The 15,095-nt window shown below is 37.4% G+C and overlaps 1 protein-coding gene across 1 annotated transcript in view; it reads right to left on the reverse strand.

Annotated features, from left to right (window-relative positions):
• LOC150078573 (protocadherin-like wing polarity protein stan) overlaps window positions 1–15,095 on the reverse strand; it is a 570,595-nt gene that overhangs the window by 332,442 nt on the left and 223,058 nt on the right. Inside the window, exon 11 of the mRNA XM_090384617.1 lies at window positions 1,737–1,891. Within this exon, the coding sequence (XP_090240743.1) occupies window positions 1,737–1,891 (155 nt within the window). The remainder of the gene's footprint in view (window positions 1–1,736; window positions 1,892–15,095) is intronic.

A 15,095-nucleotide genomic window follows, 5' to 3' on the forward strand; every position in this document is an offset into this window, starting at 1 on the left:
AAGGGCCTTGATGTCAGCGGTATTTCATGGGAATCCGTGACAATTCCATTGTAGAAATTTAGCTATTATTTGAACTGGGCAGTCTGTCAGTCAGATTCTAAAGTGCCAAAGGCTTGTTTTTCTCAGCCTTGGATTTATCCTTTTTGGGAAAGTATGGATGCTGTCCTGTGTACATTTCTTCTTCTGCAAAGAGTTCCAGGACCGAGTCATTCTGGTACCTCCTTTACCTCAACATCCATTAGTTCCTGTTGCAGGAAACAATCTAGTAAAAAAGGTCTACATGCTCTGGATTCATTACGAAAATTTATTTTGTTTCTCAGAGCAAACTAAACATAATTACAATAATAAGCTTTCGGCTGGGAGGCAGCCTTCTTCAGATTGAATACATGAATGGCAGTTGGAATAGAGATGTGCACTGCCAGGATGGTTCGTGATTAATTGTTTGTTGATGTTTGTGGCTGTGACATATGGTGGTGACGTGGCCAGCGTTTGTCTATGGATAGAATTACTGCCTCTGTGATGGGGTTAACTTGGCAACCACTGTTCCTGTTCAAAGAGACACCGCAATGTCGTGATTGTGGACAGGTCCCACCATTACCTAAAGTGCACCTGGTTGGAATCGTTAAATATAAAATGCTCGGATGCCTCTTTGAACAGGAACAGTGGTTGCCAAGTTAACCCCATCACAGAGGCAGTAATTCTATCCATAGACAAACGCTGGCCACGTCACCACCATATGTCACAGCCACAAACATCAACAAACAATTAATCACGCACCATCCTGGCAGTGCACATCTCTATTCCAACTGCCATTCATGTATTCAATCTGAAGAAGGCTGCCTCCCAGCCGAAAGCTTATTATTGTAATTATGTTTAGTTTGCTCTGAGAAACAAAATAAATTTTCGTAGGAAACAATCTGTTTAGGAGTTTCCCTAAAAGGTGGCAGGTGCAACAGATTAGACAGTAGATTATCTTCAACTAGAAAAAAGTTATTCAATGCAATTGAAATACTGGAGTGGAACCTGTGAAAACCAGTGGGCCAACAACGCACAAAAAGTTGCAAAAATGGTCATCCAGAAGGTGCATGGTGACCATTTTTATAGCACTTGTAAGGAGCACATAGTGTTATTCATAACCTTTCTTTTCAAAAAAAAGTTTTTATTTAATTGCAAACCAATACATTTCATGCACAAGTTGGCTGTGACTTTGAAGTAGAAATCTTTATTGTAATAATAAATACAAATGGATACATAGCAATATTGCCTTTCACAGCCACAAGGCCGGGGGTTAACGGTAATAGTACAATATGTAGAGAAAGAAATTGATAAATTAAATTAAACCTAAGAAAATACATACATGGATGAATAAAAGAAAATACAGCTAAAAACTCAAAGTATAATACAATTATATACATCACAATGTACAGAGAATATATAGGTGGAAAACTGAAAAGTTAGTAAGCCATCTTCATGTCATATTGCTGGCTTGCAGAATTAAGGTGAGCTTCAAAGTAATGAATATCTTGTCAAAATGTTTCATTAAACAACATTTCCTTTATTATTATAAAGGAAGACAATAGGGGATGAAAATATTTTTGTTATAGCAAATTCTTCATTAAAATGACATCATATAAATGATGCTATATAAATAGGATTTTACAGTAAAATCTGATTACAGTAATATATTTTTTACCAAAAAGGTGCTGACATATTTTGAAAGAGATTTGGAAACTCACCTTCATTGCAATCTTTGCCTACATAACCAGTGGGACAGTGGCAAACATACGAACCCCATCCTTCCTCACATGTGCCACTATTTTTACATGGGCTACTGAAGCAATAACCTCTTTTTTCTGTACACCCAATTATGGTGCCATTGTTGAAAACATAGCTAAAAATAAAAAAACTTTCTTTCATAAACAAATGTGGTATTTAATGCAATATCTTTTAATCTAAACTGATGGGATGAAAATCCTGTCAGTTCAGCAATAATTAAGTCAAATTTTAACATTAATTATGCAAAATATTTCCAAATCACTTTCAATTTTCAAGATGTTTCATCATGGTTTATAGTAATCATCAAAGTAATTGAAATTCATTTGAGTCTGGGAGTTTGTTTTCATCTCTTAATTATGCTGGTTGGTTGGTTGGTTTGTTTGGGATTTATTAACAAATTCATTAAAAAAAAAAGCTATAATACACCAATAGTTGGTCATACATCATAAAAATAAAGATTTTATTTAACTTAATAAGAGACTTCATAAAAAAAAAACAAGTTTATGATATACAGGTAGTTCCTGACTTAACAAGTTAATTCATTCTTAACGTGCATTCATAAAGCAGGTATTTATTTTCCATAGCCATAATGTTAAAAATAGGATGTTTTTGTTTTTTTTTTGGTTTTTAGGAGCATTAGCAACTAAGGCCATATTACTCCGGGGATACGCGGTGGTCATTCCTTGACCTTTCCGTATTTGGTGGTCACAGGCTTGAACCCTGGTCTAATCAAAAACGTGTGCTACGCACTGCTGCTGCTGCTCCTGCCCACCTGGCTACAGAGGTACCCTTAAAAATAGAAATAGGAGTTACGTTTTCAAAAATGAAATTTGACCATAGTAATATTTGGTCATAGAATGCCAAGCCAACAAGTCACATTGTTGGCTCGGCATTCGTTGTTGGTTTGTTGGAAGCACAAGGAGTCATCACTTCTTCTTCAGAAATGCTTCAAGTGTATTTGTTTCCAAGACAGTCTTCTCTTTTCTATATAAATTTCATGATAGCAACCCCAGGAGCTCACATCTGGTGAGTACGGGCTTGGCACACCCAGGGTCCTGATCTGGATATAATCATTCTTCTCTTTCTTGGCGATTCCCTTCTACTTCTGACTCGTGTTTTCTCTCTCTGTGTTTTGCTGGGTAACTCAGAAATTTTTTTTTTGGGTGGTTCAGCAAAAGCCTCAGGCTTCCTTGCACCATATGGCTGGTGATGATGATAATAATTGAAAGTGTTCTGTTGAGTAAAGTCTTATTGTTTTAGCCTTTTCAAATGCTATTATTCATTTCTGTTAAAGCACCAAAATATTTTTTGAATTTCCTTACTCGAATTAGTAAATTTAATGAATAGAGGCAACTTCTAGCTTTGAGCAATTTAACTTTTACTTTTTTACTTTCTTCTAATTCTTTGTTTTCCACTTCACAGACAGTTCTTCAGCTGTTTGTTTGTTTGTTTGTTATTTGGTTTTTAGGAGCATTAGCAACTAAGGCCATATTGCTCCGGGGATATGTGGTGGTCATTCCCTGACCTTTCCGCATCCTCCGTATTTGGTGGTGACGGGCTCGAACCCCAGTCTGATCAAAAAGCGTGTGCTATGCACTGCTGTTCCTGCCCACCTGGCTACAGAGACACCAGTTCTTCAGCTACCACATGATATCTGTCTTGACTTTCAACCTCTCCTAATCACAATCTTAGATCCCCCACAACCCAATTAATATCTATTTTGCTACCGTTATAATACAAATTTTAACACTACTTCTCTGATTCCATCTAAATTAAAAGGAGGACATCATCACTGTTTAATAGCTTTTAGCATCCATTTATTATTACACTCTGCTTTACTTTATTCCCACATGCAACCTGGCTGGAAATGGCATTAGCATATATGCATAAAGTGACTATTGTTGTCACCATGGTCATCCATCTGCATGTAACTCATGCAGATGGATGAGCATGCAGATGAAGATGGATTTTTATGGTTTCTGATGAAGACTGTGATGCAGTTAGCGATACTGTAATTAGCATTAATAGAGGCATACGATACAAGAAACTCCTAATGGATGGATGTGAACTGTACAGTTAACTTAGAAAAATTAGCCAAGCCACCCCACATTTCATTAAAATCAGATTAATAGAAATTCGGCAGTTATTATACTTTTGCCCATTCATCCATCACTCTAATCCAGTGCATGGATTTTCATGAAATTTTATGTGTGTCATTCAGAAGGATTTGTCAAGCCATCCCAAATTTTATTAAAATGGGATCAACAGAAATCAAGCAATAATTTTCCTTTTTTTTTTTCATACTTATCACAAAGGCTATCCATATTACTATCAATTGTGAAAAATGATGCAAAAAAGAAAGCTTATACAGTGTCAGCCCAAAAAAAAATAAAAATTCACCACATTACTTGTCCATCCCTATAGATTGTCTAGTTCTTCCTTAAAATTATTCAAACAATGAACTACCACAACAAAAAAAAAAAAAAAATATATATATATATATATATATATATATATATATAGGGTGATTCAGGAGGACTAGTAAATTTTTGGGAGGTTATAGTATCCATTATTTTGATAAAAAAGTTCATATAAACATATGTCCAATTCTCAACAGATATGGAGATACAGCTGTGTGAAACTGGCAAACCATTATTTGTTTTTGGCAGTTGGGTTTGATTCAGTCTGGTTTTTAGGTCCAGCCTGTTTTTGTCTCTCCAATTTTATTCTTTGTCTTTTCAGGAAGATAGACATCCTGTGCCCATGTTGTCTTAGATCTGTATGCACAGATCTATATATCTACAGGGCTTTCCAATAGTAACGCTCGATTTTTGTAGCGCAATAAAACAAATTGTGAGAGTGATAGTGATCTATTTTTATTTTTATTATGAAGTATGTGTTAACATTATGTTTTAAAAATTATATCAGATAAATGTCCGCTGCGGCTTTGTCTGGTTTGGTTAATCCTGGATACCCAATTGGTGATGACGTTATTGCATAAAAGTGGCTCAATTTCAGCAATAACGCGCCTAATGTTGGCCTTTAAGGCGGCAACCGTCCGTGGTTTGTTAGCATAGACTTTGGATTTTAGAAAGCCCCAGAGAAAAAAATCCAGTGGCGTTAGGTCGCAGGATCTGGGCAGCCAATTAATGTCACCATTTCGCAATATAACGGAACCTTCAAATTTCTCATGCAATAGTGTTACTGTATCATGTGCCGTATGGCACATAGCACCGTCTTGCTGAAACCAAATGTTTGTTAGATCGATTCCATCCACTGCAGGCCAAAAAAAATCTCTTATCATAGCCCTGTATCGCTCACCGTTGACCGTAAGTGCCACTTCTTCTTCGTTTTCGAAAAAATACGGACCGATTATTCCGCCGGACCAAAGTGTACACCATACCGTAACTTTTTCGGAATGTAGTGGGACCTCATGAATCTCCCGTGGGTTTTCGTCGCTCCAAATTCGGCAATTTTGCTTGTTAACAAAGCCACTTAACCAGAAATGAGCCTCGTCACTAAACATTATTTTTCGCCCAAAATCAGGATCGACCTCCAACTGCTCTAGTGCCCAATCAGCGAATGCACGCCGCTGCGCATGATCGTTGGGCTTTAGTTGTTGGGTTAATTGCACTTTATAAGGGTGAAGCCCTAAGTCCTTATGCAGGATTCGCCAAGTTGTCATCGAAGACAGGCCAAGTTCTTGAGCCCAACGCGGAATGGACTGTTGCGGATTCTCACGCACACTTTCCAGGACTGCAGCAATATTTTCAACGGATCTTGCGTTTCGCTGACGTACAGGCACTTTCAGATTTGCCACAGACCCAGTTGCTTCGAATTTGTTTATTAAACGGCGAATTGTGGATTCTGAAGGACGTTCGTCGACACCATAAACTGCACGGAGTGCACGAAACGTTTGACGAATAGAACATTGGTTTTGATAATAATTTTTTACAATTTCGACTCGTTGCTCAGTCATGTAACGCTCCATAATAAAATGCAGAGACTAACTGAATACGGCTACCAAAGATACCACCTGTGTGACTGTCGACTTCGTCATGAGCTGTTGCCAAACATCGAGCGTTACTATTGGAAAACCCTTTATATAGACAGATCTATATGTCTTAGATCTGTATGCACAGATCTAAGACTGGCTCATCCAGGTTGATGTTTTCATTCATCTGCAGCCATATTTGTTCAATTTGGCCAAGTCTTCTGATTGTGACTGCTGTTTTAGTTTTTATGGTTTCTGATGAAGACTGTGATGCAGTTAGCGATACTGTAATTAGCATTAGTAGAGGCATACGATACAAGAAAGCAAGCCAAAAAAAAAAAAACCTTCCCATTTTACCCCTCCATTCATTCCAAATGCCGGTCCAGCTCAGCCTTAAATTTATTTAGGCTATCAACTTCCCCAACAAAAGATGGAAGTCTGTTCCACCAATCAACTACCTGCTGGCTAAAGTCAAATTTCTGCACGTCTATTCTACAACTGTGTTTCCTCAATTTGATGCCCCCCTCACGTTCTTAATCTGAGAAAGAGGAAGAATCCCTAGAGTATTCAGCTTGCTTAACCCATTCAAGGCCTTATACACCTAAATCAGATCACCTCGAGGTGATCTGATTTAGGTGTATAAGGTGCTGCAATTTGCAGAACTTAAGCCTTCCTTGGTAAGAGCACCTTTTGTTTCCCTCATCAATCTTGTTGCCCTTCTTTGTACTCGTTCTAGAAACTCTACATCCTTCATGGAATGAGGCCTCCAGACCTGTACACAGTACTCTAGGTGTGGCCTGACCATTGCCTTGTACAATGGGATAATCACCTCCCTGTCCCTACTAGCAAAATTCCTATATATCAGGGGTGGCCAACTTAATTTGTGAGGCAATCTACTTTTTTTCTTCAAAATGTGCCGCGATCTACCATCTCAAGAATTTGATTGCACGTGGTTAAAAAACTTAATCAACACATATTGGAAAATGTTGTTTATAAATTTTAAAATTAAATACAATTCAGAATTCTTATTTAAATTCATATGTATTTAAATTTATGTGAAGTTTGTGTTTTCATGTCATCTGCCAAGCTTTCAAAATCGGGGATGTACTGTGATAAGGCCAACCGTAAAGAATCTTCTGTATGCAAATCTGTAAGATTAGAGTGATTCTTTGTCTTTGTTTGTTTCAAATACAAAAAGGCCGATTCACATAGCTATGTGGAACCAAAACAGGAATTTAAAAGTTCACTGCATTTTTTTAAATTTCGAAACTTTTCTCGGCAAACATATTTTCAAAAGTCTTTTTCTGATGATCTGGCTTTTAGGAAGATATCGTTTCACAATGTAATAATTTCATTTTTACATGTTTCATTTTCATGTTTTTTTCTGCAATTTGTTTCGTATCTAAGTAGACATTAAATGGATAAGAAATATATTGAACAATGTCCTAAATTATTTTAAAATCATTCAATCTGGTTTCAAAATCATCCACAACTTTCTCAATTATAGAAACATTTCTCACTATTAAATTCAAAAACAGGATATTTTTGCAAATGATCTTGCATATTTGCAAAATGATCGATTTTTTTTCTTTGAGATCCTTAGCCATTGCCAAAAATTGATATTTATATGCAGAAATACTACTAATCATGTCACCCACATTTTTATTATTTCCAAATTCAGATCACTTTAATTTACTGGTAAAATCAGGCAAAAAAAAGAAAAAAAAAAAGCCAGATCACACAACCACTCTGTATCTTGTAGCTGCTGATAATCATCTCCCCTTTGATCAACAAATTTTTTAATTTCATTCAGCAAATTTCTTAATCTCTGTAGAAACTTACTCCAACTCAGCCACCTCACATCTGTGTGTAATATCAGATCTGGTTCATTTTCATCGAGTTACATTTTGAAAAGTCTCCTTTGATGAGATTGTCCTCTGATGGAATTCACGATTTTGAAAGTGATGTCCATAACATTTTTAGAATTTAATCTTCGGCTGGCTAACGCTTGTTGGTGGTTGATACAGTGGTAACTCAAAAAATCTGGGTATTCATCATCCTTTTGGCACAATGCAATGAATCCGTTAAGATACCCCATCATTGCTTTGGCTCTATCTGTTGTTATTGATACAAGCTTAAATAGTGGTAATTTAATTTTTTCAATAAAATTTTTGAATGTGTTAAATATATCAAGGCCTCTATAGTTCTTTCTTTTAACGAAACCATATGCAGCAGTTCTTCTCGAGTGACAGAATCATCAAAAACCATACGAACAAAAACGAGCAATTGAGCTGCATCACTGACATCTGTAGATTCATTCAGTTGTAAAGAAAAGACCACACAATTAGCAATATGAGCATACAATTGTTCGCTCACATTTTTACTCATTTTTTTGATGTGTCACATCACAGTATTTCAAGATAATTGCAGATCTTGAAGAGCACTTTTAATTTCATTTTTGTTCCTAAAATTTTCAAAAAGAGAATCTGTTATTTCTAAAAATGCGTCTTTGATAAATTGACCATCAGAAAATGGTTTACATTTTTTTGCAAGAAGATGACTCATTTTAAATGATGCTACAGTTACTGCTGTTCATTGTAAGTTAGTTGGCACAAAGAAATTTTGTTGTGCGAGTAAACTGGATTTAAGTTATTTTAATTTGTTTTCAAAGGTCACTATTGGGTGGAAAATCCGATTGGTATTTATCATGGAGTGTGTTGAAGTGCCTTTCTAAATTTCCTTTTTTGGGTATAGCCACAGAAGCATTTCAAATCAAACAACGTGTTTCTTTTATTATTACAAAAAAGTATTCTAGTTCCCACTCTTGAAGAAAATGATATGTTTTATTTTTTTGTAGTATTCATTTTAAATTAAATTAACTTGTAAGCACTGTCCAGTTATTAATATTAATTAAGCTAAATAGGGATTCGATGCATACACTATGCTCTCGACAACGTAACTGCGTGAATTTTCACTAGACATGCCTGGCGGCTCCGCGGCGACAAGAGTAGTCACGTGGTTTAACAGACTTGCAAATGGGCACATAATAATAATAACATTTAGATTTTGACTAATCTATTTTTTATATACATATTTAAAATTATTCATGATCGACCGAAATTAAAGCTATGACCGACTGGTAGGTTATGATCGACTTGTTGGCCACCCCTGCTATTTTTCATCAACAAGACTCCATGACCTGCCCTGGCAGCCCATCTGCACAGCTTGGCAAACTTCATATTTGACTGCACAATTACCCACAGGTCTTTTTCACTTTCCACTTCCCTGAGTGTAGTACCACATCGTTGGTATGTTTCTCTTGGGTTATTGCTACAAATATGCAGTACTTTGCATTTGTCAACGTTAAACTTCAGTTCCCACTTCTCAGCCCATTTGCCCAACTTATCTAGATCCAGTTGGAGTAGCATACTAACTTTACTGTCATTAACCTGCCAACCACTGTATCATCTAAAAACTTGGACAATAATCCTCATATATACTTTCATCAATATCATTGATAAATATACAAAACAACAATGGGCCCAGCACCGAACCTCAGGGAACTCCATTAATAAAATTAGTCCATGAAGAGCAGTATCCATTGATTACCACTCTCTGTCTTCTCCCACTCAACCATCCTTTTATCCATTGTAGCAATTTGCCCTTAACACCATACTGTTCCAATTTGTACAGTAGCCTTCAAACAGTATTAAAAGCTTTCCTGAAACCCAAGCATATGGGTTTCAGGAAAATCAAAATTTTCTTTGACATTCAGTTCCTTTGTGACTACATCATAGTATCCAATCAAATTGGTCAGACAAGACCTCCCTTTAACAAACCCATGCTGTGTCCGAGCTATAATTGAAGTCTTGTTTAGATGATCCTGCAATGCTTCTTTAATCAGTAACTCCATTATTTCCCCCAGAACACAAGTTAAGCTAACAGGTCTATAGTTACTTGTGTCACCTTTTGAATCCCCTTTGTGAATTGGTGATACATTTGCACACCTCTAGTCCATGGGAACCTCCCCTGAGTCCAAGAAAGCTCTCATAATTATGGCTAAGGGCTTGCTTGCTTCCTTTGCTGCCTCCATTAATATAACTGAATAGATCCCATCTATCTCAGGTGCCTTCCTTATGTTTAACTTCAACAATTTCTCCTCCACTTTGCTCTCAGTTATTACAAAATCATTTAGCTCCCTGTTAGAGTTTGATAAACTTCTGGCATTCCCCTCATTGAATAACTCCTCATGCAAAATACTCGTTCAGTTTATCACCTACATGATCATGATCATCAATAGTCAACCCATCTATGTGAAGTGGTCCAATCTGATTCATCCCTTACCTTCTAGAGTGTACATAAGTAAAGAACTCTTTGCTGTTTTTCTTTGCATCCTTTGCCAAAGATTTCTTGTAATCTGCCTTTGCCTGCTTGAACATGCACCTGTTTCTACTCTTAGTTACCCTAACACAGCTCATGTATTTATTTGTTCACTCTGACTTCCAACAGTCCTGGAAATCTCCATTGCCTTGCTTTCCATGCTGCTGCTCATTCTAATAGAAGCAGTGCAAGAATCACTTTTGCCTCTGCCCGCTGTTAACCTTTTAGTCTGTGTATCTCCCTAAGCTAGCATTTTTCCGATCCACCTAACACTGCTTCGATAGCATCAGCAAATATTCTTGCACCCTTTCTATTTAAGTGTATCCCAACCTGCAGAAGCAGTCACTCCTGTCAACAAGCACAGACCAGGCTGAAAAATATTCAACCCCTTGAGCCTTGCAAAATCTCTCCAGGGCCGAATTGATTGACAAGGCTCTAATCATATACTCCCTCATATGATATCTGACAAGGCTCTCATTATATACTCCCTCCTATCATGTCTGGGCAGAACTGCAGACACTTTCACATTCAAAATTTTTTTCAACATGGACCTGTACTTGTGTAAATCTACAGATCTCTTACCAGTGCCTCCATTAATTTTCCTGGAACAGAAGTTAAACTCACAGGTCTATAATTACTTGTGTCAGCCTTTGTGTCAGCCTATAATTACTTGTGTCAGCCTCTCATAATTATGGCTAAGGGTTTGCTTACTTCCTTTGCTGCCTCCTTTAATATAACTGGATAGATCCCATCCACCCCGGGTGCCTTTTTTATGTTTATCCTCAACATTTCTCCTCTACTTTCCTCTCAGTTATTACAAAATCATCTAGCTCACTGCCAGAGTTTACTTCACCTCTGGCATTCCCCTTCCTGCATAACTCTTCACGTGTGAATGTAGATGCAAAATACTCGTTTAGTTTGTTAGCCACTCGAGCAGGATCCTCAACTGTTGAACCATCAATGTCCAGTGGCTAATCTGATTCATCCCTTTCCTTCTAGAGTTTGCATAGGTAAAGAACTCTTTTCTGTTTTTCTTTGCATCCTTTGCAGCTGACCAGGCTAGCCGGGTGGGTAAAGTGCCTGCCTGGCAACCCAGAAGTCGCGGGTTCGAATCCCGCCTCGGGCATGGATCAAAGTACTGCAAAAACCTTGGGAGGTGCATTATGGCCACAGAACCCGATGCACCAACAACTACCAAAAAAAAAGCATCCTTTGCCAAGGATTTCTCATAATCTGCCTTTATCTGCCTAATCTTCTTTGTAACTTGGTTACAGATCAGCTTATATCTATCATAGGATTCCATGTCACCCATTAATTTATATGCATCCCATGCATTTTTCTTTTCTGCCACATGTCTCATTAGTTCATCTGACATCCATTTAGGTCTAAACCTTGAACAATATTTCTTAGTTGGTATGTAAAGCCTAGTAGCTTCCAAGATAAGTTCTTTGAATGCTTCCCATTTTGAATTTGCTGTTAGTAACATCATCAGTTGGTCCCACTGTATAGAATTTAAATACTGTCTCAGACCATCGTAGTCGCCTTTACGAAAGCAAAAACCCTTCCCTTTACCCCTGATGGTAGTTACCTCTTTGAGTAAATCCCACTTCAGCAGTTGAGCTGCTGCTGCTGCTGGAAAAACTGTTACTGTGGGGATAAAAGAAAAGGTAGTTCTGCCAAGTGGAGAGTCTCTTTCTCTCCCAAAGTCTTGCCATTGCATTGGTAGTTTTGTATTATCCTTTTCTTTTCTTTTCATGTTCAGTGGTGTTAGAGAAATCCAGGGAAACTCCTTCAACAGATTTTGGAGATGGAATTTAAAATATGCATCATCAGTACATGATGTTGATGTCTGGATAGATTGGGATTTTCCCACAAGATGACCTCTGCAGGGCCATCAATAAGACTATTCATTGTGTTTGCAGAAGCCTTTTCTTGACAGTAGAATTTTCAGCTCTGTAGCCCCAAGCTCCAGAACCATATGTGATAATTGGAAGAAAAAGGCTTTTGTAGTAGATATTCAGGGTATGGCCTTTGAGGACCCAATCACTATGAGTAATATGTGCAATTTTGCCCACTAAATGTTTGCTCTTCTCCTTTATATGGTCACAGGGGTAGAAAGGATCTATTATTGTCCAGTATCATACCCAGATATTTGTATGTTTTCCCATATTTTATTTTCTTATTGTTTTTTTGTAAAATAATAAGAGACGTTTACCTCAATATAGTACGTAGAACACTTCCGTAAATGTTTGGGGAAGTGTTCTACTTATTGTTGTACTTAATGATCAGAGACTAAAGGGTATTCATGCTCCCTTTGATGAGCATCTGGTCTTTTGGGTGGATACCATAAGCTTGTTTGTGTTGCACCATGTAACGAGGTACCGTAAAATTTCATCTGATTTTTGTTTCAGTTCTCTTCTCGAATCTCAAGGAACAACAATGGCGAGGTCGTTAGTGTAGGCAATTTTTACCATGATATGGTTTGGCCAGCCATTTATCAAACATGGCATTCCAACATAAAGAACCAAGGATCGAATGGGGAGGGTGGGGACAATGTTTGCATATTATTGTTATTTTTCTGTTATCAAGGTAGCTTGAGACCAGTTGATAAAATGGTTTAGACATCTCAGCCTCCCTTAACCTCTCTAGGACACTTTTCCTCCATAAGGTGTCAGAGGCCCTTTGAAGTCCACAAAGAGATTTATAAACTCGAGGACAAGGGTATCCACATACTAGTCAAAGATTTTCAGCTCCAAGAAACAATAAGTTTTTGAAGAATTTTACTGTTGACTTAATTATCATATTAAATCATACTCTATAAGCAGCTTTATAGTTCTAGTCATGCTCATTATTTTATTTTTTAAAATAGATTTAGATAGAGATTTTGTAAGTTACTACTTAATATACGTAGAATCTTTGTATTGTTTGACTTGTTGTAGTTATACAGTGAGAGGTAGGGAAATTCAAATTTTTTAATTGTGGTAAATAGGTAGCTCTAAAGTTCAAATCACTTAGGTTAGTGTTAGTTGGACAATTTAATTATATATTATAATTAACTTAAAAAAATTTCAAGCGTAATAGTATAGCCTAATGCATATAACACAAACTTGGTAGCATAGTGGTATTAAAAAAAAAAAAAAAAAAAAAAGTAAAGTGCAGCCATTATCAACCCACTGCAGGATGGAAGCCTCCTCAACAATTCATGCTGAGGGAAACAGACCATAATCTGCCACGCTGGTCCAGTGCAGGTTGGCAGATCGACCGTATTCAGCAGTCAGGGGCTTGAACCCTGGTCTACTCAAAGAGCATGTGCTACTGCACTCCCGCTCCTGCCCACTCGGCTAAGGAGGCCGTCGTGGTGTTATTGTGGCCACATAGTGGTATTATTGCTGTGTAACTGGTGTATCGATAAGAACACTCGAATTTTAATTATATGCAATTAGTAACATAAACTTCTTAGCATCACCAGTGCACACATGCACTGGTGACACACAGTGTTATTACTGCATTAGATTTAATTGTTTAGTGAAGTATTTTTAATTATGCTGAAATTTAATGGAAATAATCAGCAGAGCAAAAGGTTCAAACTAGTGGAAGTGCCATGGCTCTGGGGGAGACAGGAGGGGGAAGTTGCCCTCTCAATCATGGCCTTATGAGATGTATTGCTTGTTTGATGTTTCCAGAACTGTTAGGAATGAGATATAATATTGCCATGATCTTATCTTTGTGTGCTTGACGTAAGGGGTGTGAGGATATTAGGCACCAACTCAGCATTGTTATGGGCCTTTATGACACCCTGAAAAACAGCGTGGATGCTCTTGAAGGAAATAAATTAGGGGGCAGCCATCAAACTCTCAGCTACCCACATCAAAACCAGGACCTTCACATGATCGTCAGGCAACACAGCGGCAACTAACAAGATAGAATGCACTGGTCCCAACAGGAGCTAGTTTTAGTTGGTGACTCTATTGTCTGGAAAATGGGAAATATATTCTGAAAAAAAGGATACGCAGGATAAGACCAGTGTAGAGCAGATACCATCCTTTAAAGGCACAAAAGGTAATATTGTTGTGCATGTTGACACTAACGACACTAAGAGTTGGAGATCTACAGATTTACTTAACAAGTATAGGGCAATGTTGAAAAAACAAGTTGCAAGTTAGAGTTAAATTTGAAAGTGTCTACAATTCTGCCCAGACACAATAGGAGGGAGCATATGATGAGAACCTTGTCAATCAATTTGGTCCTGGAGAGATTGTGCAAGGATCATGGGGTAGAATTTTTCTCAGTGTGGTCTGTGCTTGTTAACAAGGAGAGACTGCTTCTACAGGGATGAGATACACTTAAATAGAAAGGGTGCAAGAATTTTTCCTGATACTATCAAGGCAGTGTTAGGTGGATTGGAAAACTGCTAGCTTGGGAGGGGAGGGATACATAGAGTAATAGATTAACAATATCAGCAGGCAGAGGTGAAAGTAATGCTTGCACTGCTTCTATTGGAATGAGCAGCAGCCTTGAAAGCAAGGTGCTAGAGATTTCAAGAACTGCCAGGAGTCATCATGAAACAAGTAAATACATGGGCTTTGTTCGGGTAACTAAGAGTAAGAACAGGTGCAAGTATACTTTTATGTACATCAATGCTAGGAGTATAGTAAATAAATTTGATGAATCTGAAGTGCTAGTCAAGACATCAAATGTAGACACTGTTGGGATTTCAGAGACATGGTGTCACTGAGTGAAAGGAGGCTGTAGGCTTTTGCTACACCAGCAAAATAAAATAAAAAATAATAATAGTAAAATAAAACTCTTTTTAAATATTCCACTCATCATGCTGGTTGATCCAGCTGACTTTCAAATTTTCCAAAACTATAAGCCTGAATTGGAATAAGTAATAAAGTGTAAATCACTAAAGGCAGCTTATTCCAGTGATTTACAACTCATTTAC

Source organism: Mastigoproctus giganteus, chromosome 11 (genome assembly GCF_048544385.1).
Source record: "Mastigoproctus giganteus isolate SK-2022 chromosome 11, ASM4854438v1, whole genome shotgun sequence".
Taxonomy (NCBI): Eukaryota; Metazoa; Arthropoda; class Arachnida; order Uropygi; family Thelyphonidae; genus Mastigoproctus; species Mastigoproctus giganteus.